Below are 24281 nucleotides of genomic sequence, written 5' to 3' on the forward strand. Positions count from 1 at the left end.
ACATGAGGGGATCTTTCTCAGGTCTTCACCATGGGAACCTGGTGGGGCTTTAGGTGGTAAACCCCAAGGAAGTATGGGGAGACAAGCTCCCTGCCAATACTGGGTCCCAAGAGTTCTTAACTCTCAGGCTATTCCTCACTGGGTCTCCACAATTCATCAAAATGACCGAAGTGTTACTACCAGTTACTGGCTCCAGCAGCTTCTCTTCCAGGAAGCTCATTCTGGCTGTTTCTCTACAGTTGCCTTCTCTACCGACTCTGAGGTGTTGGTTTGCCTTGTCATCTCAATTCTCTGATGGATCTAAGAAAAGTCACCGATTTTCAGTTTGATCAGCTTTTCCTTATTGTGAGGACAGCTCCAAAGCTGTTTACTTGTCAGAGCTGAAACTGAAGTCCACCTTCATTTAGCATTTTAGAAACATCATTCCATTTTCTTCAGTAGCTGTTGTTCGGTTAAATTCCTTCTCCTTTGAAGATGTTTTCTCTCTCCTGTTCAGTGATTTTCTTGTTAACTTTGCTGCTCAGACAGCTGGATTTTATTAATATACTATGTGGAATTCATTGCACTGCCTGGATATAGGGTTTGGTGTCTTTTTAAAATTATGGAAACTTTTCAGCCATTACCTCTCTTTGTATAATTACGTTTCTCTTTCACCTTTCATTTTGGATTTCTGATGATTATGTGAAAACAGAACTTTTTCCAGCTGGTGTACAGTGAATGGGTTATCAATGTGTTACGATAATGATTTGCTATGCTGGTTGCAAGTGGCCTCATTCATTTACCTCAGTATACTATGCTGTACAGGTGCTGTTTTTATGTTCATTATGACATGAAAATTTCGAATTACAAAGCATTGTTTTGGAGCTCCTCCCTTAATCACTGTTTGCTCAAATAACACCAAGCTCACATCTTTAACACGTGTGCTGCCATTGGTAACCTGAAAGGAGTCTCTAACGATGATATTTACCTTTAGGTTTTTTAAGGGGTTGGGGAAATTTTTCTAGTCTTGATTATTATTAATACTCCTTAAATCTAAGAACATAAAACAACTTTTTGTAGAACAAAGAATTTCAACAGCTTAAATAGTCATGTGCAACATCTACAGCTTAGTTATTTGACAACTTTGAAGCCACAGTTACTAATAGAATACAGACTTTTAAAAAAATCACAAGTTTACTTATTTGTATATGAAAAAGTTATTCATCCATCAACTCAGTATTTTATAAACATTAACCTGATATATAATTTTTACTGGAATGGTCTAAAGTTTATAATAATGACTGGTTCACATTCTTATTGAAAATGCCAAAAATGTCACAATTTTACTAATATAGACACGATAGTTTGTATTTTTCCAAAGTTATTTAGTTTTAACTAAGTTTTAACTTGCTAGGTGAGATTAGCCTCACTAAAGCTTATATACAGTAACTTTATCTAAACTTTCAAGGTGGTTTTATAAACTCTTGTCGTTTTCTAGATAGAATACCTCTACCCAACAGTCCCGCTGGGATGCTGCATTAGCCAGTCCTCTAACAGTAATCACGCACACCTTGTGTAGGATGAATCTTTTCCCCATAATGTCTTATACATGGTAGTACTCAACGTATAAGTAAAATTTTTTGACAAAGTTGCAATGTAGTAGAAAAACCAAAATCATTCCAGTTGGTTTGCTTTTTCCATGCCTCCTACAGAGGTCACAGGAAGGAGGAAGTCTACACATTACAGATCAACAGACACCCCTATGCAACTCATACACCTCTATTTCTCCATGACATCTATGTCTTACTAATCTTGGTATATGTTATGGGCTGTGCCTTTCTAAAAGTTTACATTTATGAAAACCTATCTGACTAGCAGGAAATAGTAGACATATCTGATATAAGTATTAGTGCTATGTATACAAATAAACCTTTGTTTCAACATTTCATGCTTCATATAGAAGTGAACAGTGTTCTACAAACCTGATGAGAGAAGCAGTAAGGTTTTCATGCAGAGATATTCTTCATAAGATACCTGAAGCCTTTGTAACTCAGAGGAAACATATAGCATGTGTTTACATTGGTCATACATGTAGGGTAGAGACATCCTATTCCTGTGAAAGACAAATATCAGTGTTTAAATTAGAAATAAGTACTGCTTGTTCCATGAAGGAAAACCTATTACGATGAATGCTAGTTCCCTACAGATTAGAAGTTTTCTTAAACTTGTTCCTGGGTCAAACGCATATAAAGAGACTACTGAACAATGTATTTTACATTGAAGAAGTTATTTTTCCATCATGCACTCCATGAATTATTTTATTTACTTAAGTGTTTAGAACTTATGACTTCTACAGGATTTATTACTTGCTCTTTTAAATCAAAGTTTTATAGTAGCATCCAAATATGGCCAACTAGACAACACAGCTTTAGATCCTACCCATTTAAAATTCAAAAGGCATTTTCTCTCATGGCATTCCATTCTAAAGACAACTATGAGTGTCACTGTATATAGTTATGCAGAGGGTCGGAATTCAACTCTAGGCTTTCTTAGACCCCATATCTGCCTCTGACAGACATTATTATCTCCTAATGAAAGGTACCAAATTAATTCTCAACAACCACGGTCACATCTACGAGTTTCAAATAGATCCCTAAAGTTTCCTAATTTCTTAAGTGAAACCAAGAGCCTGAGTCTGTGCCCCGTTCACAGATTTAAAAATACTTCAAGATCTATGTGTATTTTTTTCAAAATTTTGACAGAAAGTGATCTTGGACTTAACAGATAAAAAAGTTTTTACTTTTTTATATGATAAAAATATTTATTTCTTTATATGATAAAATAAATCAGACATGAATGGCATACTGCCAAAGTGATGACAGGAGCTCTATGACGCTTCAAATTTAAAATCTGCTTTTAGTAAAGAGGCACCTTCGCAATGCTCCAATAGGAATTAAGCTTTCCTTTTCTGTGAGGTATCTTTTTCTCTTTAAGCTTCCATTATGTTGTAATTGACACTTACAGCGTAGTAGAGTAAAAAAATAATTCTAGTTGGCTGTTAAAAAATAGTATTTTCTACAACTTTCTGACCTACGGACAATGATGAGAAACTTTTACAAGCTGCACAGATGGTCCGAACTTGAATGTATACTTTCTGACCCCCAAATCTGCCTACCCCAGACACCGGAGTAGTGTGGAAACACAGTGAGCTAAAGAAAAGGGGAGGAAGCCGTCCCACCTCAAAACAAAAAGAGAATGTGAAATCAGAATGGCCTCTTCAAAGCTATTGTTCGGATAAGCCATGTACCCTCCAACAGAGCTGGGCACTGAGAAAGCATTTCTGTAATACCTACTCCGTGTAAAGAACTAAGTGGCACAATCAGGTTATGTGGTGATTGCTACGCAGTGGTTTGAATAGTTCTCTTTTTGGCAACAGTGAAGGTGACTTCCTCTCTGACACAGGCACCTTGAGAGTGTGTCTGTATGGAGATCTGGTCTGGCCAAGCACACAGCAGTGCCTGTCAGTAGGTGACAGGCACATGGCTCTTCCCTGGAATACAGAGTGAGCATCTATGTTTCACATGCCTCTTGCTTCTCACTGTGAGGCTTGGTCCTTTTCCTTCAGGTCTTAGTTCAAATGACACCTCCCAAAGCCATGAGCCACCCTATCTGAAATAGACATCTCTCTAGTAAAAACTCTATCATAATCTGAAATTTTGTTTATTTGGTGGTTATCTGTGTCTCCCCAACTACAGTGCACGCAGTAAAGGTGAGGAGCCTTACTGGTCGTGTTCTCTGCTCTAGCAGCAAGCAACACATACGGGGTGTGATGAGTATTTGTTGTTCCCCTTTAATCAATCTCTCCATCATGTTATCTATCCTCTTTTTGAAATATTCCAAAGGCGTTTTGCTCCTAAAATAAAACCTAAACTCTATTTAATGACCTACAAAATTCTCCACTTGGTCCCCACCCACTTCCCTAAACTCACACAATATCCTCAGTGACTTTCTCTTAATTCCTCACATATACCAAAGTTGTTTCCAGCCTTTGCAATCATTTCTTCTACCTGGAATGCCCTCCCTTTCAAACAGTTTGTTCTGTTTCCTGCTTAGCTATTTAGCGAGGTCCTCCATGCTAACGAAGTACGTACTCCCTCTCCTCCCCTCCGTCACATATTATACCATGGCTCTCCAAAATAAGTTGGGTCATGTGGTTTCCCCCATCAGATGTCAGCAGGAGCATCATCTGTTGTATTCGCTGTGTGCAACACAGAGTCAGGCATTTGGTCAATACTCATGTAACACAGAGTGAATACTGTGCTAGAAGGTAAGTGTCACCAATAGAGAAACAGCACCACATTTAATTGAATAGCTCAGGCAGGTTTTTTAGACTAACTCTATATGCAGCTGGCCTAACAGAGGGCAAACTTGAACTCTCTGCTTAGGTAGTTCCTATTTATCATGCCAGATACATGGTCTTGCAATGACCTTGTGTGTCCTGAATCTAGAACCACCCTACTACCTGCAGCTTCCTGTACAAGGTCCAAGAATTTCCTTTACAGTATCTGGAGCTGGTATCATCCAGTCTCCACTAAAACACTTAGAGTACTACGAGCTTACTACATCATAAGGCATTTAACACTCAGCTCAAAGATGCTCTTCTATAACTTCTACCTGTTATTTTTGTGCCTGGCATACCCAAGAGATAAAACAATGTGTTTTCATGATCTTCACAGAATATCTCTTCAGGCTATCCTCACTGCTTTCAAGTCTCCTTTTCTCCAAATATCTCCTTTCATCAATGAATATTAATTTCCAAACTCCTTGATACTCTGGACATGTTTAAAATTGTTACTGTTATTTTTAATATGGCATCCAGTTTTGAACACAAACTACTGACGATGCTTGACTCACAAGCAATGGCACTATTATTCTAATAATGTGGTTTAAGAATTCAATATTTTTTGAACCATTGTCAATACTAAGAACTCAGAACTCACAATTAAAGAAATATCCAGCTTTTTTTTTTTTCATATAAACCCCCTTCATTTACTCCACTCAGACCATAGGTGTGGGTTTGAATAAAGGAGATATAAGCTGGTGTGTTTGTAAAATGTGTCATCTTGAGTGGGAATGAGGAGTATGTGAAGGAGAAGGAGAGAGGCCAGGTCTGGAAAGACGGATACCACACTGAGTGTCCTGGGTGGCGGGTGAGGAGACACTGTGCACTGGGGACACACGAGATGTGAGCACACTGTGCTTAAGGAAGAGCAAATTAGCCAACGTGATGGTGGATTGGTGGGAGGCAGAAAGCTAGTTAGGAAACTCCTGCAATGAGTTAAAGGGGAACGGATGTCTGACACACTTCACGGAGAGCACAGGAACAGGCGGCCAGAGAATAGGTGATTTATGAAATCTTAAAGCATGGCTGGATCTCTCCCAATTAAAAAAAAAAAAAAAGAACAAAAAACTTTTGTTCCCATTTCTTTTCAAGTAATAAATGTGGTGAGCCTTGCCATGCGAGGAGCTAACTGTTCTCTCTGGATCTGTGCTTCCCACTCCTCAGCTGGGCTGCCTCACCTGTCCCTGAGAGCAACATGAACTGTATTGTGCTTTTTCTGACTGGAATAGGGTTATGTCATTAACCCACTATACGCCATAAACGTCTGTAGACGCAAGCGGCAGACCTTCCCTCCACACCATGTCCACTAATAAAAAAAATGTTTTCCCTAAGTGGCAACCCTGACCAACTTTAAAATCATTTTTTGTGAGAATTTTCAGCTGAAAATATTCAAGAACACCCGAATTGTGAGTAATGTATTTATTTGTATAATATTCATTGTAAATTTATTTTTTTTTAAATTAAATTCAAAATATCTTGGCATGTGGGGATGGTTTCCTTTGTGGACGTGTGGCAGTTAACTGGTTAAACAGTGAGCCGTAGGATTCCTTTTTATCTGCTATAGACTTTGAAACCCAGAGGTGCTCCCTGTTTAAGAAATATCCTGGGACAGTAACAATGCCACTTGTACATTCGCTCTGTTATACTTGGCTTGCCTTAGCCTTGATAAACAACTCTATTTCAGGTTTTCCCAGTTCCATGATACCTGGTAGCATTGACAGTCCATCAGGAAAACATCAGCTGGTGATAATATCCTATGAATACAGGGAAAATGACTCATAAGTGACTTACTCGTTAATAATCAAATCAGGAGCAAAACACAGCATGTTTGCATTTGATTGTCTGTATGATCTCCAGCCCAGGGCAAATGCCATGAGGAACATCCATGAATATTGCAGTAGGGTCATTTGGTCATCCAGGTGTAAGTTCCTGAATCCTGAGTTAAGAGAAATAAAGGTGTGAGGAAAAGCTGTAGTTGCCAAAGCAAAGATCATCTCTATGGAAACTGCCAAAGACCAGGTATGAACTAGTCTTGTTGGGGGACCTCTAACAGACAGGGACATGAAACACCCAGCTGCCCAGTCTCCCTTGGTGACATGTGAAGATCAAAGCCCTCAGTGCTTTGTAATAGCATTCAATGTTCAAAACCTTCAGAGCAGCCAGTTTTTGTCACCTCTTGCCTACTTAAGTAAATATAAACTCACCTTTTGCCTACTTAAGTAAATATAAACTTAACTAGAGGCCTGGTGCATGAAATTTGTGCACTCGAGGGGGGCAAAGGGGGGGTCCCTCAGCCCAGCCTGTGCCTCTCACAGTCCAGGAGCCCTCGGGGGATGTCTGACTGATGGTTTGGGCCCAATCCCAGAAGCCCTGAACCAGGCTCAGAGCTGGTGAGCGCAGCAGCGGTGGTGGGAGCTTCTTCCACCTCTACAGCAGCGCTAAGAATGTCCAACTGACGGTTTCTACCTCTTTCCTCTGACAGTGTAGGGATGAGAAAAGGTCAGTCACTTCAGTCTTCTCTGTCTCTGGTTATGTGAACAGAGCTTGTCAATTCCCCTCCAGCTGTAAAGTCAGGGGGCCTTAAAATATTCTACTTTAGTCCATTTTGACAGTGTTACCATGTCTAAATTTTACCAATTTTACAAATAACCAGATTTTAAAAGTGATACAATGAAGGAAAACAAACTGAAATCTAAGAAATAGTTTACATTTTCTTCTCCTTAAGTGTAAAAGGGATTTTGAGTAAGTCCTGTTAACTGTGTGATGTTACATCATCCTATCTGAAAAGCAGGGAGCAGTGTAAAACTTTTACTATAGACTCTCCTATAACTAGAATGCGGAACAAGATAACACCATGGGACCATGATGATAAAGATCCAGAATGTTTTTGTTTAAGAAACAGACTCACAGAACAAATTGGTAGTTGCCATAGGAGAGGCGGGTGATGGATGAAAAAAGTGAATAAGAGGTACAAGCTTTCAGTTACAAAACAAGTCATGGGGATGTAATGTACAGCACAGGGAAGAGTCAATAATATCTTAACTTTGTACGGTTACTGGGCATATCATAGTGATCATATCATCAAGTATAAAAATGTAGAATCACTATACGTTGTATACCTGAAACTCATACAATCTATAATAATAAAAGCATAATATGCTAATTAGACCGGATGTCCTTCCGGACAAAGCCGGGCTGCGAAAGAAGCCTGGGTCCCGGGTGCCAGAGGGAAACCACTGTCAGCAGCCAGGGGAAGGAAGGCCTACTCTTGCACGAATTTCGTGCACTGGGCCTCTAGTAGTGTATAACAGCAACTACAATTTTTTAAAAAGGAAAATACAAAATATGTGTCTTAGCTGTGACACCGTTTGCACCTTACCTGGTATTGCCTTTGCCCATTTCACTGCTGAGATCACCTGTCGCCCACCTAACATGTTGAGTGTGGTCATGATCCGCCAAGCAGAGTCTGGGGAAGAACAGTCATATCCTGCATACAGCACCTCCGGCTCAATGACCTCCAGCAGGGACACCAGAGTAGGGGTGAGTTGTGGTAATGTTGCAGGAACTATTGTCTTGTTAGCAGAATTTTCAGAAGTTTCCTGTGAGACCCCGGTAGTGGCCTGCTGAATTCCTTTTATCTTTTTCTTTGTTTTTCGAGCTATGAGTATTAAAAAACACACACACAGAAATAAATTGTGATGGGAGGTGGCAAAGTTTATTGAAGAGTTATTTTAATTTCTCAAACTATTTAGATATGAAAGACTAGAAATGGGTGGGGTTTTTTTTTTTTTTAGCAGTTATGATAGTGACATGGAAAAAGAAAGGACCAAGAGAAATCCATTTGTATATTAATTTCTGCTACAAATAAGTTACTTCTTTAATATAGTTATATTTTATACAACATTAAGTGTCTTACAATACTATATTAAAGCAGTCCAAACAAATCATAGATTCTTTTATGAATTAATTTCTGCCTCACTTTCACTTTAAAGTCAAAATTTTCATTGGTTAAAGGCAAATTTCTTTTACTATCAATTGAAAGAAAGAATCTAAGCTTGTAATACCAAACTAGAAACTCTGGCATAAGGTTACTCTAAATTATAATAACATGTATAGTGAAGAGAGCTATACTGTTTACAGCCATGCACAAACTCCCCTTCTTATCAAGAGACACATGGCAGATCACACACTGAAGACAGTAGTAGTTCTAAGAGCAGAAAAATCCACTTTTTTTTTAACCTGTAATTATGGGTACTATTTATAACTAAAAACATGAGGGAAATGAAGAGAAAAACTTTACATTTCTTCACATAAATTACCAGTGGGTAATTTTCCTTTTATAAGAGATTTCTATTGATGACTATAATCCTAAAGCATCCATTTTCATATTATATGTAAAGTAACTAAAGCTCTCTTGTAATTTTGACTTAGTTTGGAACAGTGTAATCAAATGACAGCATGGATTCTGTAGATTTCTGAGTAAATGAAGTCTTACTCTTTGTTGTTTAGTGACAAATAAGAATTACATTATTTTTTAGCATATGTGCTGCTGAAGTGAGCACAGAATTACAGGATTCTTGAGAAAGTACGCAGAGCTCCAGGGAAGGGTAAGGGCTGTCATTTATATGAATAGGGAAATGTACCTGTTTCCGTTATCAGAGATGCAAACACATTTTGCTAATGGAAAAGTGCTAATCACCTTTACACATAAAAGACAGTTTGGTGAAGATAGATTTTGTGGCAGGAAATATTATCCCAATGTCTGGTGTTAGAGAAAAAATCCTGCCATTTCCATTGAGTAGAATAGTCCCACTTCTTACTTGCTCTGTGCTGAGTGTGGCACTGAGAAACTTCAGAATTTTTAGTCAACATTTCAAAGCAGGATCATGCCAACTTTCATTTTCCCACACTACACTGGAGACACAGTATGGTGCAGCGATAAAGAGCACAAACCTGAAACCACCATGGCTGAATTTCAGGTATTGGTGCAAATTATTTTCTGGGCCTTAGTTTCCTCTTCTATAAAATGAGGAGAATATTAGCACCTACCTTGTAGGGTGGTGGAGAATTAAGTCCGGTAAAATGCTTAGAACAGTTCCTGGCACACATTACATGCTAGGATAAGAATGTCAGTACCTCAACTGGCCTTAGCATATTTTGAATTCAGACAGTGCAAGTCTACAGAGGAGTGATAACGGTTTAAAAAGGACATAAGGAAACCCTCTAAACAATCAAAAGTATCTCAATGAAGCCCAGATCTCAAAACATGGCATGTACTTGGTTGACAACGTGAAAGAACATACACGACCCAAATCAACCTACTGAAATCGGACTGGACACCCTCGATGAACTCTAACTCTAAAACGCAGAGACTGTGTGTTCACACTCCACATTAGAACCAAGAGGAAAGGATATGACAAGCTGGGAGATTAAATTTTAAAAAACCTTCTGTGACTCAGCACATAGTTAAATTTCTTACTATTCGCCTACAGTCCTAAATGAGGACTGCTGCCTCTGAATACAGCTCAAAGAGCACATCCAATGGCGGGGTACTGACTAGAGCAAGAAAGGGCACTAGGATGTTTCCACAGAACTTTAGCAAGGAGTTCTTAACTGAATACATTAAGAACTTATTATTTTAAAGCAATTTAGTTAATAAGATTTTTCCTGTATAAGAAGTTTCTGACTCCTTGGAGCATATGGTAGATTAACGTTCAATATGTGATCTCTACAGAAGTATTCTCGAGTCCGGGATAGCTCCACTTCTTTGTTAACAAAAGTAGAGACATCTTAGTTTAAAAGTTAGCTTTAAGATATTAGATATGAAATCTAATAATGTCATAAGCCTCCTTGCCTTTAAATTCCACTTGACTCTCTACACTAAAAATAAAGCTGTATTTTGGAAAGATTACAATACAACTTAAAATGAAGTATAGAACATTTGGGATCACCATTAAAAACCTTTATCTGTTTTCAAATGCTAGGCACTTCAGGCCAGTGAGAAGGCTGCCTTAAAATATACCTTGAGAATTCTTTGGTAGGGGCAGTAGTACTAAGTTACTTTTATGGAGAGAATTGGGCTCTGAGTGAGCCAGTGGCTTCTGCGAAGTTACTCTGGGGTTATCATGAAATTTCCTGGCTTAGGGGAAACACTCCAATGAATAAAAGAATATTTATAAAGATTATATTGTTCTTAAGTATTATGGTCTGCTAGACTATTATGGTCTGCTAGACACTTCTGGCACTTACTCCAAATAAAGGTTTTATATACACTGGAATAATTGAAAACAAAAATGAAGCTTTTTTACTAAAACCACACCTATGCAAAAACTCTATGAACTTCGATATTTAAAAGCCTTTCGGTTTTTCTACAAATTATCAACTGCATGATATGTGCTCATAGTTATATTATTAAATAACAAACTGGAACTATGTAGTCACATCTATAAATCTTTGTATTTAAAAACACGTACATAGTACGTGCTAGAAAGCTCTAACAGTCTCCTATCAAAAGAACCACGTGGCTTCCATCCTCCCTCTAATATCACCATGTCTTCTTTAATTGATCGCTCTTTGTAAGATTGGCTTTTCTAAAATACAAATCTGGTCATGTCCTCTGCCATTATTTTCACCTAATTCCTACTCAGCTTTTTTAGACCTAAAATTCAATGTTGCTTCTTCCAGGACAGAATTAGGTGACACTATTCCGTTTGCAGTGAGCCACCCTGTTTTGTGATTTGACTCTAGAACCTAACTAGACAGGTAATTCCTAGAATACAGGCACTGATTCATTGTCTTGTGCCTGCCTTCTTGGTGAGCACTGCTGAATGAAATGCTGCTATCACAACAAATAGTAAGCACATGGGCTGTTAGATCACTATCACCACCTTCACCGAACTTGCAATTTCAGTCAAAGCAGAATTCCTAACTTTCCAGAGGAACATTTTTAAACGATGACATCAATGTTAATTATATAACTTGTTACATAAACAGGAATCTGAAAATCAAACTTATATCTAGTTTCAGGTTTCTTCTTTACTTGCAAAACAACAAACCAAACCCATCCAAGGCCACTTTGAGGAGTTTTTCCTCCCTGCAGATCTACAAAAGTAATGTCTCAAGTTTTGTAATTCTCATTATTATATAATTTCCTTTTTCAGTACATAGTCTGGCTATACTGACTTCAGTGATAAGAGCTGGTGAATAAACTTAAGCAATAATGAAATATTCATTTAAAAATTCCTATTTTTATTGAATAATATAAAATTATGCCAGTCAAGCACATATATACCATAATAACTAAATTATTGCAACCTTTTACTTACATTTTAAAAAGTAAAAAAATTTTCATATGACACAGAGATAGTTCCGTTCAGGTCTGACCTTACCTTCCAGGTTCATTCCAGCTTGAAGACATTTTCGATAGCGGCATGCAGGGCAGTTTTTTCTTCGAATTTTATCAATGATACAATCATTTCTTCCAGCACAAAGGTAATTGTGCTGTCCTATAGGGAACATAAAGGCACTGTTAAAAGTTCACAGGTCTCAAAGGAGATGCTTTCTGGAATGATTCTGTCTGTTTCTGTTTTAGGCAGAGCGGAGCCAAGGAACAGAGGCACTGACTGAGGAAGGGACAGTGGACCTGCCTCCATTGTCGCTGCAAAGATCAACTAAAAATGTCTTTTTTTATTCTATTCAACATATTCAGAATAGTGTATTAAACACTGTATGGCAGCATTCAGAGAGAAAAGTGAATGTCTCATAAACGGGACACCGCCATGTGAGCAGCTCTCAGATCAATACCCCACAAACGCCCACCAAGGGCAACTCTTTCTTGATAAATTGTGCTTTAAACAGTTTCTTGTTTGAACAGTCACAGGAGATGTCTGTGCTCACTATTTTATTATGACTTCTGACCTAATGCGAAGGAGGATTAAAGAAAAAGGAAACTGGTTTTAAAACACTGAGAGTCCCAAAGGGAAATGACTTTCATGTAACATTATTCTACCACATGCAAATAAAACGTGCTCCCCCTCCCAATATTAAAGGAAGCTATAGGTAAACAGTTAATCTTAAAGGTTAAGGTTGCCATCAACTAGTTAGGTGAACACAGACTTGACAAACAAAACTACTGCAGATCCGACAGAGACTTGTTAATTATTTCACATGCTTTTAGAATATAAGAATGTTTGAATTCACCATTAACCGCCCCCCACCCCAGTATTAAAGACCACTACTGTCTAAAATCTTGTGGTGCCCAGTTATTAAATAATGTGTTCGAGGCAGAAGTACAGTTTTCACCTGGTGAAAGTTTTCATGGAAAATTTCAAAGGAAAAGACTGAAAGTCTCCCCACCCCATATGCATAATCTTGTAATTTTCTTTGAACCTGGTTGGTGAAGGAAAGTATCTGAGGATCTGTTGGCCTGGCAAAAACCAAGGATCCTCCTCCACAAGATGAGCATCTATATATATAAAAGCCCAAGTGACTGTTATGACCAAACGACCGGTCAACCGGTCACTATGATGTGCACTGACCACCAGGAGGCAGATGTTCAATGCAGGACCTGCCCCATGGTGGTCAGTGCACCCCCCACAGCCAACCTCCCATGGTCCCTACCCCTGACTGGGCGGCCCCAATAAGGACTGGGCAAGACAGCCCCAACTGCCGGCCAGCTGAGGGAACCCCACCCATGCGTGAATTTGTGCACTGGACCTCTAGTATCTAAATAAATACATGAGACAACTAAGAGTCCATGTACCTTACACTAGAGGGGGTGGCTTCACAAGACTGCAAGCCATTTCTCTTCTCAAAAATAAATCATACTCAAAGAGAAGAGAAAAATTCAATTCACTAGGTTGACTATACCTAGTTCTGATTTTTAGGGAATTTTAGGAATATATCCTTTATGCATAGGACAACCGAAGACTTGCCTGAAAATAAACTGTGTTTACTTCTTCCTAATAGGATAAGTCACAGTGCTCTTTAGGCATTAGTTTTGGGTAGATGGTTAACTGTGTCCAGTTCAACTCTTTGTGAGGCATAGGCCACAGAGCCAACGGCACTGCTCCAGAACTGCTCTCCAAGGCCAAATGTCTGCCAGCTGCTTCAGTCCTGTCCACGCTGTGGACGTTTCCTAGCTGCTTTACTTGAACATAAAGTGTGTCAAGCCAATAATTCTACCCAGTAATTCTATCCTCTATTAAAGCAAAAGTAGGAACAAGAGATGTATCCATTGTTGAAGCAGTTATAATATAAAGAATTTTGACTCCATAAGAATATCGCCAAATCACTGTCCTGCAGTTACTGGAAAAGGCAGTTGAAAAAATTACTCATTGCTAAAAACAGAAAAAATTCTAATGCTCTATTTGTATCCAAACAAAATATCAGAATGTGCATAGGATGCTAATAATGGTTTCTTTATCCCAGGTATGTCTTAAGCACATGCAAGAATCTGATCTAGAGGGTCAGTGAGCATTGTGTATTTAAGTTAACATTAGTCTTATCTGGTTGGCAGTATGAAATTGGGCAAGTCTGTGTCTAATTTATAGAATAAGGAGTGGTCACTCTTTTATAAGGCCTGGACATGAACCACTAAGGTCAGTCCTTGCCAATCCCTTTGATAAGACAAAGGGATGTCTTAGTTTTGAGTCCCTGTCTTGTACCACTTGGTAAATTCCCATTCTAACTAGTAAATACAATAGAGAATAGACATTAGGAGAAAAGCCTTCAAGCCAGCTGAAATTTCTTAACATTTTGTTTGCATCATATTTTTGTGTGGTTAAAACCTATTTTTGGCAAGTGATTCTAGTTTCTATTTGTGGCAGGTGTGGTAGCCAGCCTCCACGTGGTCTCTGTGCAGTCCCTTTCCATACTCTGCCAGGGCTGGTCTGTGTAACCAATAAGAACATGGCAAAAGTGACAGCACATCACATCTGAGATTAAGCTGTAAAGACATTGGTTCCATGTTGGTTAGTCTCTCTTGTGGATCGTTTGACTTAGGGGATGCCAGCTGACAGCAGGCTGGAGGAGCCACACAGTGGGGAACTGAAGCTGCTGCCAAAAACAACGCTAATGGGTGGCAGGAGCCTTCAGAGGACAGCAGCCCCATCAACAGTGTGATGTAGCCTCACAACTACCCCAGAATCACCTGGCTCAGAGCTGCTCCCAAATCCCTGACTTGCCGGAAGGGCATGACACAGTAAATGCCTTCTATTCATTGTGGAGGTAATCTGTTGTACAATAGATAATACAGGAGGGATAGTAAAGTTGTGTGTTCTTTAAAAAAAAATAATTTAAGTTTTAAAACAGAGTGATCTAAGAACAATGTTAGTAAGTAGGACCAGGATGCACAGACATGAACAAGACCATGAAAGTGCTATGGGACACAGGTACCACAGCAAAGGGTATGTCCTAGGTTTTCCACAGTTTGTATACTCTATTTGAAGTAGCCAAGTTTTCAATGTGAACTGTAGCTTGAGCTTCTCTGTACCTGCTCTCAAAAGCAGTGTGGTACAATGGAAAGTGTACTGCTAAGGTATCAGGAAACCCTGATCTGAATCGCAGCTCTACTTTCTAGCTGTGTGATCTCAGTAATGTTTATTAACTTTTCTGAACAGCTGCTTCCTCAGCCATAAATCTGGAAAATTAGCAACTTACTTGGCTGGCTTCTGTAAGGTTCTTCCAATAGTGCCTAGCACACTGTAAGGGCTCAATAAATGATAGCTATGAAACAATGCCCTTGTAAAAACTTTCAGAATCTAGGTAGATGACGAACAGACAGGTGACAGGTTTTTATCATATACTTCTCAGGGAGCCAGGGTGACACTGAGGTTAAGAGCCAGCTGTGTTACAATCTGAGTTCTGCAAGCTAAACTCTCTGAGCCTCAGTTTCCTAGTCCATCATCTATGAATCCTAACAGCATCTAAAAGTTCACAGCTGTCAATTAGGTGGTATGACATATATAAAACAAGGACTTCATGCATGGTAAATCACAGGTAGCTGATGCCTATCTTCATAATGACCCACCAACAAAGATGAGATGTACTATTGTGCAAAGGGGAACATAAAAAAATGGGACTTAGGGGGAAAAAAAGATCACTAAACTAGTATACAAAAAAGAAATGGAGCTACCCATGTATGCAGAAAAGAGACACCCAGAATATCAAATAAAGAAGTTCAAAATATCTATTCTTGATCTAGTTTTTATGGAGAATAAGTAAAACTTCGGCAAATTCTGCAAATTTCCTAAAAACAGTTAAATGTTTGGGCAGTTACTATAATATGCCAATTTAGGGTAAAACTCATCATGTGTAGCAGGTGTAATAAATGAAGTACTAAGTATAATGCAAATCATACAAGCTACATCTTCGTAGTTTTTAAAAAGTGCTCCAAAAATGTATCTGGGCCTTGAAACATTTTCATCATGTCTAGGGAGGTTGTCAAAGGATTACAGAATTGTAGAGCTGAAAGAGGTCTTGGAGAACAAAATCCAAGGAAAGGATTTACTTTACAATCCACATTTAAGCTTTTCCCTATTAATCATGCAATGTAGACATTACATTTAACTGAAATACTTAAGTGATAAACATTTGAAACAGTAGAGCTAATATTAAATTTTACCTAAAAACAAGTATAAGAATTTAATTCTAAAGTAGGGATTAAGACCAAAGAGCAAATAGCTTGGTATTTTATTTGAGAAGTATATTTAGCTCTTTCTTTTCTTTTTAAATTGCATTTGAATGCTTTTACATAGGGCATGCTCCTACTTTCTAATGGCAATAACTGCCCACCTTCCCCCAGTTGTATTATATTTTGCCAGAATGACATACTTGGCCCCTGCAGGCATTTGAATTTGCAGCCCTGTTGTTTTTTTTTTTAAAGGGGGCACACCTGGAGAATCACCACATGCTTCTGGAAGCTTCAGTGGTTGGCCCCAGGAAGCCTGCACTCTTCTCTAGGCGAGGCAGAGTGGCTCCTGGCTTGCTGGTGGGCCCAGGCTAAGGATTTCATCCAGACCGGTAGTTTTTGTTGTTGTTTTGTTTTTAAATATATTTTATTGATTTTTTACAGAGAGGAAGGGAGAGGGATAGAGAGTTAGAAACATCGATCAGCTGCCTCCTGCACACCCTCACTGGGGATGTGCCCGCAACCAAGGTACATGCCCTTGACCGGAATCGAACCTGGGACCCTTCAGTCCGCAGGCCGATGCTCTATCCACTGAGCCAAACTGGTTAGGGCTGTAGCCCAGGTTTAAAGAATAATTTAGTTAAAATGGAGAAAGAAAACTATTTTTTAAAAACCTTATTTTTTTCAAGGCTCCAATGTCTCATTCTAAATTTCACTTTCAGAAATCAACCTGTCGATATTATTTATGCACAGCAATACTGTATTACTGTTATCACTGCATTTATATCATGGAGGTTACTCATCAGGTAAGAAAGTGATGAGTAAAGTGAGGACAAGAAGAAGCTTCTTTCTCTTGGGTTTGCTGTAAATAAGATCTACTTTGTTAGAGGCACTGCTCTAAGCAGGGGTGGACTTTACTCACAAGTGTACTCAATAGTTGGGAGTTACTGAACTGGTCAAAACCTGCACCCCTGTGCTCTAAGTGGGGTAACGAGCAATTCTATAGTTGGCTAATGTATTAAAAAGTAGTCCAAAGAAAAGAAACTGACTCATCTAATTCCTAAGGATGCAAACACAACTCTAGCCAAATAATCCTTCTCATAATGTGAATGAATAAAATATTATTTCTTTAAAAATTAATAGAACCACAACAAAACAACAAGAGAGTCTACTGCATGGGAGAACATATTTGCCAATGTTGTCTCCAATTAGGGTTTAATCTCCAAAATTTACAGGGAACTTATACAACTTAACAGAAGGAAAGTAAACAATCCAATCAAAAAATGGGCAAAGACCTAAATAGACACTTTTCGAAAGAGGACATACAGAAGGCCAAGAGACATATGGAAACATGCTTAAAATCACTAATCATCTGAGAGATGCAAATCAGAACAACAATGAGGTACCATCTCACACCTGTCAGAATGACTATCATCAACAAATCAACAAACGACAAGTGTTGGAGAGGATGTGGAGAAAAAGAAACCCTTGCGCACTGCTGGTGGGAATGCAGACTGGTGCAGCCACTGTGGAGAACAGTATGGAATTTCCTCAAAAAACTAAAAATGGAACTCCCATTTGACCCAGTGATCCCGCTTCCAGGAATATATCCCAAGAAATCGAAATTCCAATCAGAAATGATATATGCACCCCTATGTTCATAGCAGCACAATTTACCATAGCTGAGATTTGGGAACAGCCTAAGTATCCACCAGCAGATAAGTGGATTAAGAAGTAACTCTTACCATTTGAACAGCATGCATGGATCTGGAGAGCATTATGCTAAGTGAAATAAGCCGGTCAGAAGAAGATAAATATCACATGATCTTACTCATTTATGGAATATAATGAACAACAGAAAACTGATGGAACAAAAATAGAGCCAGAATCAGAGAAGCATTGAACAGACCGTCAGCCCTCAGAGGAGAGGCAGGGGAGGGTGTGTGTGTGTGGGAAGGTAAGAGATCAACCAAAGGACTGCATGCATATGAGCATAACCAATGGACACAGACAGTAGGGGGGTGAGGGCATGTTCTGGGGTGTGAGAGCAGGAGGCGGGGGGCGGAATGGAGACATATGTAATACTTTAAACAATAAAAAATTTAAATTAAAAAAATGAATAAACCAGAGTAATCTTTAGGCAATCTACTCAGGCCACAGTCTTCAAACTGTGTTACAGATGGCTGAATTGCATTTTTCACAGGAGGATCACTGACTTCTAATAATAATTTGCTATAGAAGGAATTTCTCCTCCTTTAAAGAATTGATGATGTTGTCCTTGCCAGCAAGCTGAGTCTACCACAAAGGTAAAGTTTATGTTAATGTCATGTTTGTACAGTAAAATCAAGGTCTTTTCTGACCTCCTCAGCACTTTATCATTTGCTCCCCTGTATTGTAATCTCTGTGCCTTGTTTACTCACCTTTCACTGCCAGTAGACTGTGACATCCCAGACAGCAGGGGTTAGGTCTTACGTTGTATTTTATACCACTCAGCACAGTGCCCAGGCCCAAAAGCAAAATACCTTTCTCTCCAACCTCTCCCTCCCCCTCCTCTATTTCTCACTGTCACTCATTTTTGCCAGACTGAAATAGTTGGTGACTTTAAAAACAACTAATTTATGGGAATTAAAGCCCACGATCTAATACGATGAGTATTGCTGCTGCCCAAATCCAACACCATTGTTTCACATGATACCACTTTAAAATATATATATATATTTTTTATTGATTTCAGTGAGGAAGAGAGATAGAAACATCAATGATGAGAGAGAATCACTGACTGGCTGCCTCCTGCAGGCCCCCAACTGGGAATCAAGCCCGCAACCCGGGCATGTGCCCTTGACCAGAATCGAACCTGGGACCCTACAATCCGCAGTCTGACACTCTATCCACTGAGCCAAACCAACTAGGGCTGATACCACTTTCTTAAAGTTACTTTCTGTTCTCTGACCAAGCACCTTCCCTTCAGTTTATACTTTTCTATTTTATTCTAGTACTGTTTTATGTTGCTTTTTAAAATGTCTCTTTCCCCCTAGTGACCTAGGAGCCATTCCCTCTCCCCTCTTTACAAAGCCTTAATGAGCTTTGCCTATAACAGAAATTTCAAAATCCACTCTGAGAAATAAAAACCAAGTAGAGGAAAAATAAAAACTCTTCAAAACACACACTACCTTCCACTGCTCTTTTGAAGAAGACTTTGCAGCTCCCACAGGTCAAGACCCCGTAGTGACATCCTGACGCTTCGTCAGAGCACACAAGGCAGAGTTTGGGAGGTGGTCCGGAGGCTGCGGAGCTGGATGCAGGAGGAGAGCTGACATCCGGTCTCATGCCAGGGCTAAAGAAGAAAGCAAGCAGCGTTAGGATTTAGCTGTCACAGCTGTAAAAAAAACACACACAAAAAACCCACACATCAAAACAGTTCTCTTAGCTTCTCCCTCCCCAGCGAGCACATTCATACTGAAATGTTAAGCCACAGTTCACATACTAGCAAACATCACAATGTCTCACCAAAGCACATTCATACTGAACTGTGGCTTCACATACTAGCAAACATCACAATGTCTCACCTACTTAAACATATTCAAATAATTATTTTGTTCTTTAATACAAAATTATGAGTGAGGTCATTTCTTTTTAAGTATTCCTTAAATAGTTGTGCTTCACTTAGACATTACAATGTTTACTTGCTTAGGATTTGTTTATATTTATAATCATCTTTATTAAGGTGTAATTTACATACAATAGTTCTCACCGTTTATAAGTATACAGTTGATGAGTCTTGTTAAATAGTTGTATAGCTAATACCACGAACCAGAGAGAGTATATGTCTATCACTCCCCCAAAGATTCTTCCTACCCCTTTAATTGCTTAGGGTATCAAATTTTTTCTAATTTTATTATCTTGGACAGGCATTTCTATTCATTCAATCATGTCTCATTATAATTCTACTCATGTCCTCCACTTGAGTCAAAATTTTTTATAAAACTTCTTACAGTTTCTTAGGACTTAGAAACATTCCTTTCCATAACTTGCTTGTCTGGATTGCAGTGCACGACTGGAAAAAGCATGAAGCTTTCAACACTAAGGACCATTCTGCCTGCCCTCGCCCTTCAACAAAGAGATGCCCTAGAGAAGAAGGTGGAAACGGGAATCTGCTTCTCATACTGGGCCTCAATTTTCATTTTACAGATTTTTCACCACAATGAGCACAGGTTTAGTGTTTAAAGGCAGACATTCTTTTCCTATGAAAGAACTGTACAACGGATATATACTTTTTACCTGTACTCACCATTCTTAACACACTGCCAAATTTGCTTATAAAGATATATACATATATATATTCATAAACCAACAAAACAGCGATCCTTTTAATGATGAAGAGAAAATTAACTATGAAATACTTCAGAATAGATCACACAATGCTTTCCAATGTTTCATCTTCCTAAGGAATTTTCATCATACATGCTAATTTTAGAACCAAAGTTACTGTATTATATCGCACTGTATAACTCAAAAGAGTTTCTAAGCATGTAACTTTCTGTAACTAAAAAGTCTCTAAAAAGAGTTTCTGGAGACTTCCCATTCCTTCTCTAGTTATGTGTTTTTCAAACCTGTGAATAATAGCAATCTGTTGATTTTGGAACTACACATACTAAAGTGGGTTATTTATCAACTATATAAGAAAGTTCACAAGAATATCATTACTTCTTTCTAAAATTTTCTTAATTTGCTTATTCTTTTAGCTGTCCCATTGCCGTCCTTTATAACTATAGCCGATAATAGTACAGCAGGTCCTCAAACAATATTGTTCCATTCAACGTTGTTTTGTTATACATTATTTTGCTTAACGTCACAGAAATTACGGATGACACTGAAGACTCAGTGTATTAAATCTCAATTACAAATATGCTCAAACTCACAGAGCCAACTAAATAAATTGTTTTGCTTATCAACATAGTTTGAAATTATGTTTATGAAATAATATATTTGTTCTGTTTTAGGAATAAAAATTAAAAGATAATTATAGAACGACAATTGTTTTATAAACATCACTTTAAGTAACTGGGTCTCTAAACCCAAAGCTTCCCCGAAATTCTGTCCTCACATGAAGCTCACTGCACCTTGCCAACCCTTGTTTGTCTAAGAGGCTTGGTCAACAGGACAGCGTTCCCGTCACCCCAATTCTGGGAATACGCCCCGGCGTTTCACATGTTCTCTGACTTCTGCAAGTAATTTCTGGATGCTTCCCTATCACAAGGCATTGATTCTCTGCTAGCGCTGGGAGTGGACTGAGTGCATATTGAAAGCCTACAATGACAGAAAATAACCTGAAAGGACTCTGCTGTAGGTCTGGCAGGAGCCACCCTTGATTAATAGAAACTCGTGACTAATGCAGAGGAGCTGCTCTGAGCCGAGTTTCACAGAGAAGCTGGAAGGCCTGGGAGTGAGTGACCGGAGCAGTGTGTCAGGGAAGCAAACACGTCCTTGGCTTCTGCTCTGGATGCCCCTATTCCTGCCCAGCCAATCTGTCATCTGACATCTATTTTTAGGGACCAACCAGTTGTTTGTGTATTTAGTTTATGGAAAATAAGTGCAATATTTAAATATTTGAAATTTAGTTCTCATATGTAATACTTACATATATGTGTTTAAAATATTTTTAAGTATTTGTAGTTTTAAAACACTTCTATGAATAGAATCTCACCTCTCCTCTCAACAGCCTGGTGAGAAAGCAGGAAGTTGATGAGGGAGCCTTCTGGATTACACGGACAGGTCTCAATCCCAGCTCTCCACTTAAAAGGGCTGAGCCTGTTTCCTCATGAGCGAACTGGGAAGGACTGTGTGTGTGTGTGTGTGTGTGTTGTGAAAAGAGAATATGTAAAAAGTCAAGCATTCTTTTCTCTTTCAGCAACACTGGAGACTTTATAAAAAGCATTATATAAGTATTATGTAAGTGGAAAGTAGTTTTAAGTCTGAAATCTAGCACAGCATTCCCAAATTCTCACTTATAAATTAGAGCATCTGCAAGAGCGTTCAGGCCACTGCACTGTGAGCTACAGATGACAAAAGGGAAAGTTAAAACTAAACGAACAAATGGGTTGGTAGAACTGCAGCTAAAAATCTGGAACGTAAGTCAGGCTCTTGGCATCCCTTCAGGTGGTCATTCTGGGCAACATCAGATAGGAACTGAGTACGCAGAAAGCTGCCAAGTATACCACAGACATCAGTGGAAAAGGATCAGTTTTTCTCACACAAATATGAGGACTATGATGGCCTGTAAAGAACACCATTGGGAGAATGGATGACTTTAAAATGGTATTAAATTGCAAATGTGACCCTGTGATATTGCTAAAAGGGCTAGGGTACAACAAAATGGTTAGAACTCAAAGGAAAACCATATGGAATCGCCATTTTTAAATGATCCATGGCAGAAAGAGATAAAAAGCACCCCAGGATAGGAGTGCGTATTTCACTCTCTTTGCATGAAAAAGCTAGAATGTCCTGGTCTTTGCTCAATGTGTGTTTACAGTGATGCCAAACATTCTGAAGATGCTGAGGTTCTGTTAGTAACTGACTACGTCCAGGGTCCTTTCTTTTAAGTGAAGAATCATGTGAACAAAATGCTTTATTTCAGGTGAACACTTGAAGGCAGTTTCCCATTCAGAATGGACACTATGTTATTCCTGAGGCTACTAAGGTTACGAGAGGAAAAAACATGTATAAAACTGTTTTTCTATTTAATTCTCTTGCAAGAAAAGCAACCGATTGAAGGAGGATCACTGATGGATAGTCATGGATGGATTATAAAAATTAATCATACACCTTGAGAAGCATGTAAAATGTTCAGGCAAATTACACCCTTTCATTAAGCACATACTTCCTGGCACCTGAATGCCAGGCCTTGTGAGGATACAGCGGTCATATCGTATAAGGAAGCCATGTCATACATGAAATGCAATCCCGAAATGGTAACAAAATCTTGAAACAGATCTAGGTAGGAGTAGCAGAATATGTTTTAACTGCCTCTTGTGTCATATACTGGTAGGAAGATAATCAGCTACATGTACAGACAAATCTGGTTTCAAATCCTAGCTCCTGTGCAACAGTGGCTGGCTGGCAACTCCTGAGTCTGTTTCCTTATTACTACCATTTTAGGAATTTTGTGTGGATGATATATCCACGCTCAGATAAAATATTGGACATACACTTGATGATCATCAAACAACCCCTCTTCAACAGCCCTCTTCCCCATTAACTTCTTTTTTCTCTCTCCCCCAATCCCTCTTACCCTTCTGAAGCACCTTAGGTTAATGGTCCCTTTAAAAGTTTAAGTTCAGGTAATGGTAGATATATAGTTTTTATAATCTACCAAAATTCAACAATGTCGTTTTGTAAAGGTTAGTGTTTCGATCTGGAATCTGAAACCGTATCAGCAAACTTCTTGGAAGTCTGTTACATTAAAATCTATTGGTCTGTCTTGCACTTTGAAAGGATTTTTCACCCATGCCTGATTCTGCCCTGTCACGCATTAGTCATTTGGAAAACATTGGTTCCCTGAGTTATGCAGACCTTCCAAGTGTTGACACAGTTCATTACGCAGTATAAAGGAGTCACATTTGTTAAGCTCACAGTGGCAGTTGTGTCTTCCAAAGTTCTAAATTTTGTTTAGAAGTTCTAATTTTTATCAGCTGGTAACAAATACTGTCAGTTGTCTTCCTTGAAGTGATAAGCTCACGTCAGTCATTTTTGAGAAAACGTGCCAAGTTACAGAGGCTGAAGATTGTAGCTGGTCCATGGTGTGCCATGAACAAGTGGCTTGTTCAGCTCACACCTTCATCTTACGCATGCTTTCCTCGGAGACAGCCTTCGGATGCTACACGCAGCACACAGCGTTCTGCACCTGCCCATTTTGTCACACAGAAGGATATTTAAAAGACACCTTCTCAAGGGTAGAGAGTTAATGGAATTAGTATTTGCTTCCTCAAGGATATTCTTAATAGGAACTGGCTTTCTTTTAAAAACAAACAAACATGCCCTACTGGTTTGGCTCAGTGGATAGAGCGTCGGCCTGCGGACTGAAGGGTCCTGGGTTCGATTCCGGTCAAGGGCATGTACCTTAGTTGCAGGCACATCCCCAGTGGGAGGTGTGCAGGAGGCAGCTGATCAATGTTTCTCTCTCAACGATATGTCTAGCTCTCTATCCCTCTCTCTTCCTCTCTATAAAAAATCAATAAAATATATTTTTAAAAGAAAAACAAACAAGCATGAATG

At 38.9% G+C, this 24281-nt stretch overlaps 1 protein-coding gene across 3 annotated transcripts in view; it reads right to left on the reverse strand.

Moving 5' to 3' along the window:
• NR3C1 (nuclear receptor subfamily 3 group C member 1) overlaps positions 1-24281 on the reverse strand; it is a 99890-nt gene that overhangs the window by 12091 nt on the left and 63518 nt on the right. For 2 of the 3 annotated variants that reach the window (XM_006776996.2, XM_015572616.1), the window contains exons 3-7: positions 19178-19344; positions 11770-11886; positions 7761-8039; positions 6173-6317; positions 1962-2092 (exon numbers count right to left, since the gene is read on the reverse strand). In XM_006776996.2, coding sequence (XP_006777059.1) covers positions 1962-2092; positions 6173-6317; positions 7761-8039; positions 11770-11886; positions 19178-19344 — 839 coding nt within the window. The remainder of the gene's footprint in view (positions 1-1961; positions 2093-6172; positions 6318-7760; positions 8040-11769; positions 11887-19177; positions 19345-24281) is intronic. The other variant, XM_006776997.2, reaches the window with a different exon arrangement.

This window comes from Myotis davidii, unplaced genomic scaffold (assembly GCF_000327345.1).
Source record: "Myotis davidii unplaced genomic scaffold, ASM32734v1 scaffold89, whole genome shotgun sequence".
NCBI lineage: Eukaryota > Metazoa > Chordata > Mammalia > Chiroptera > Vespertilionidae > Myotis > Myotis davidii.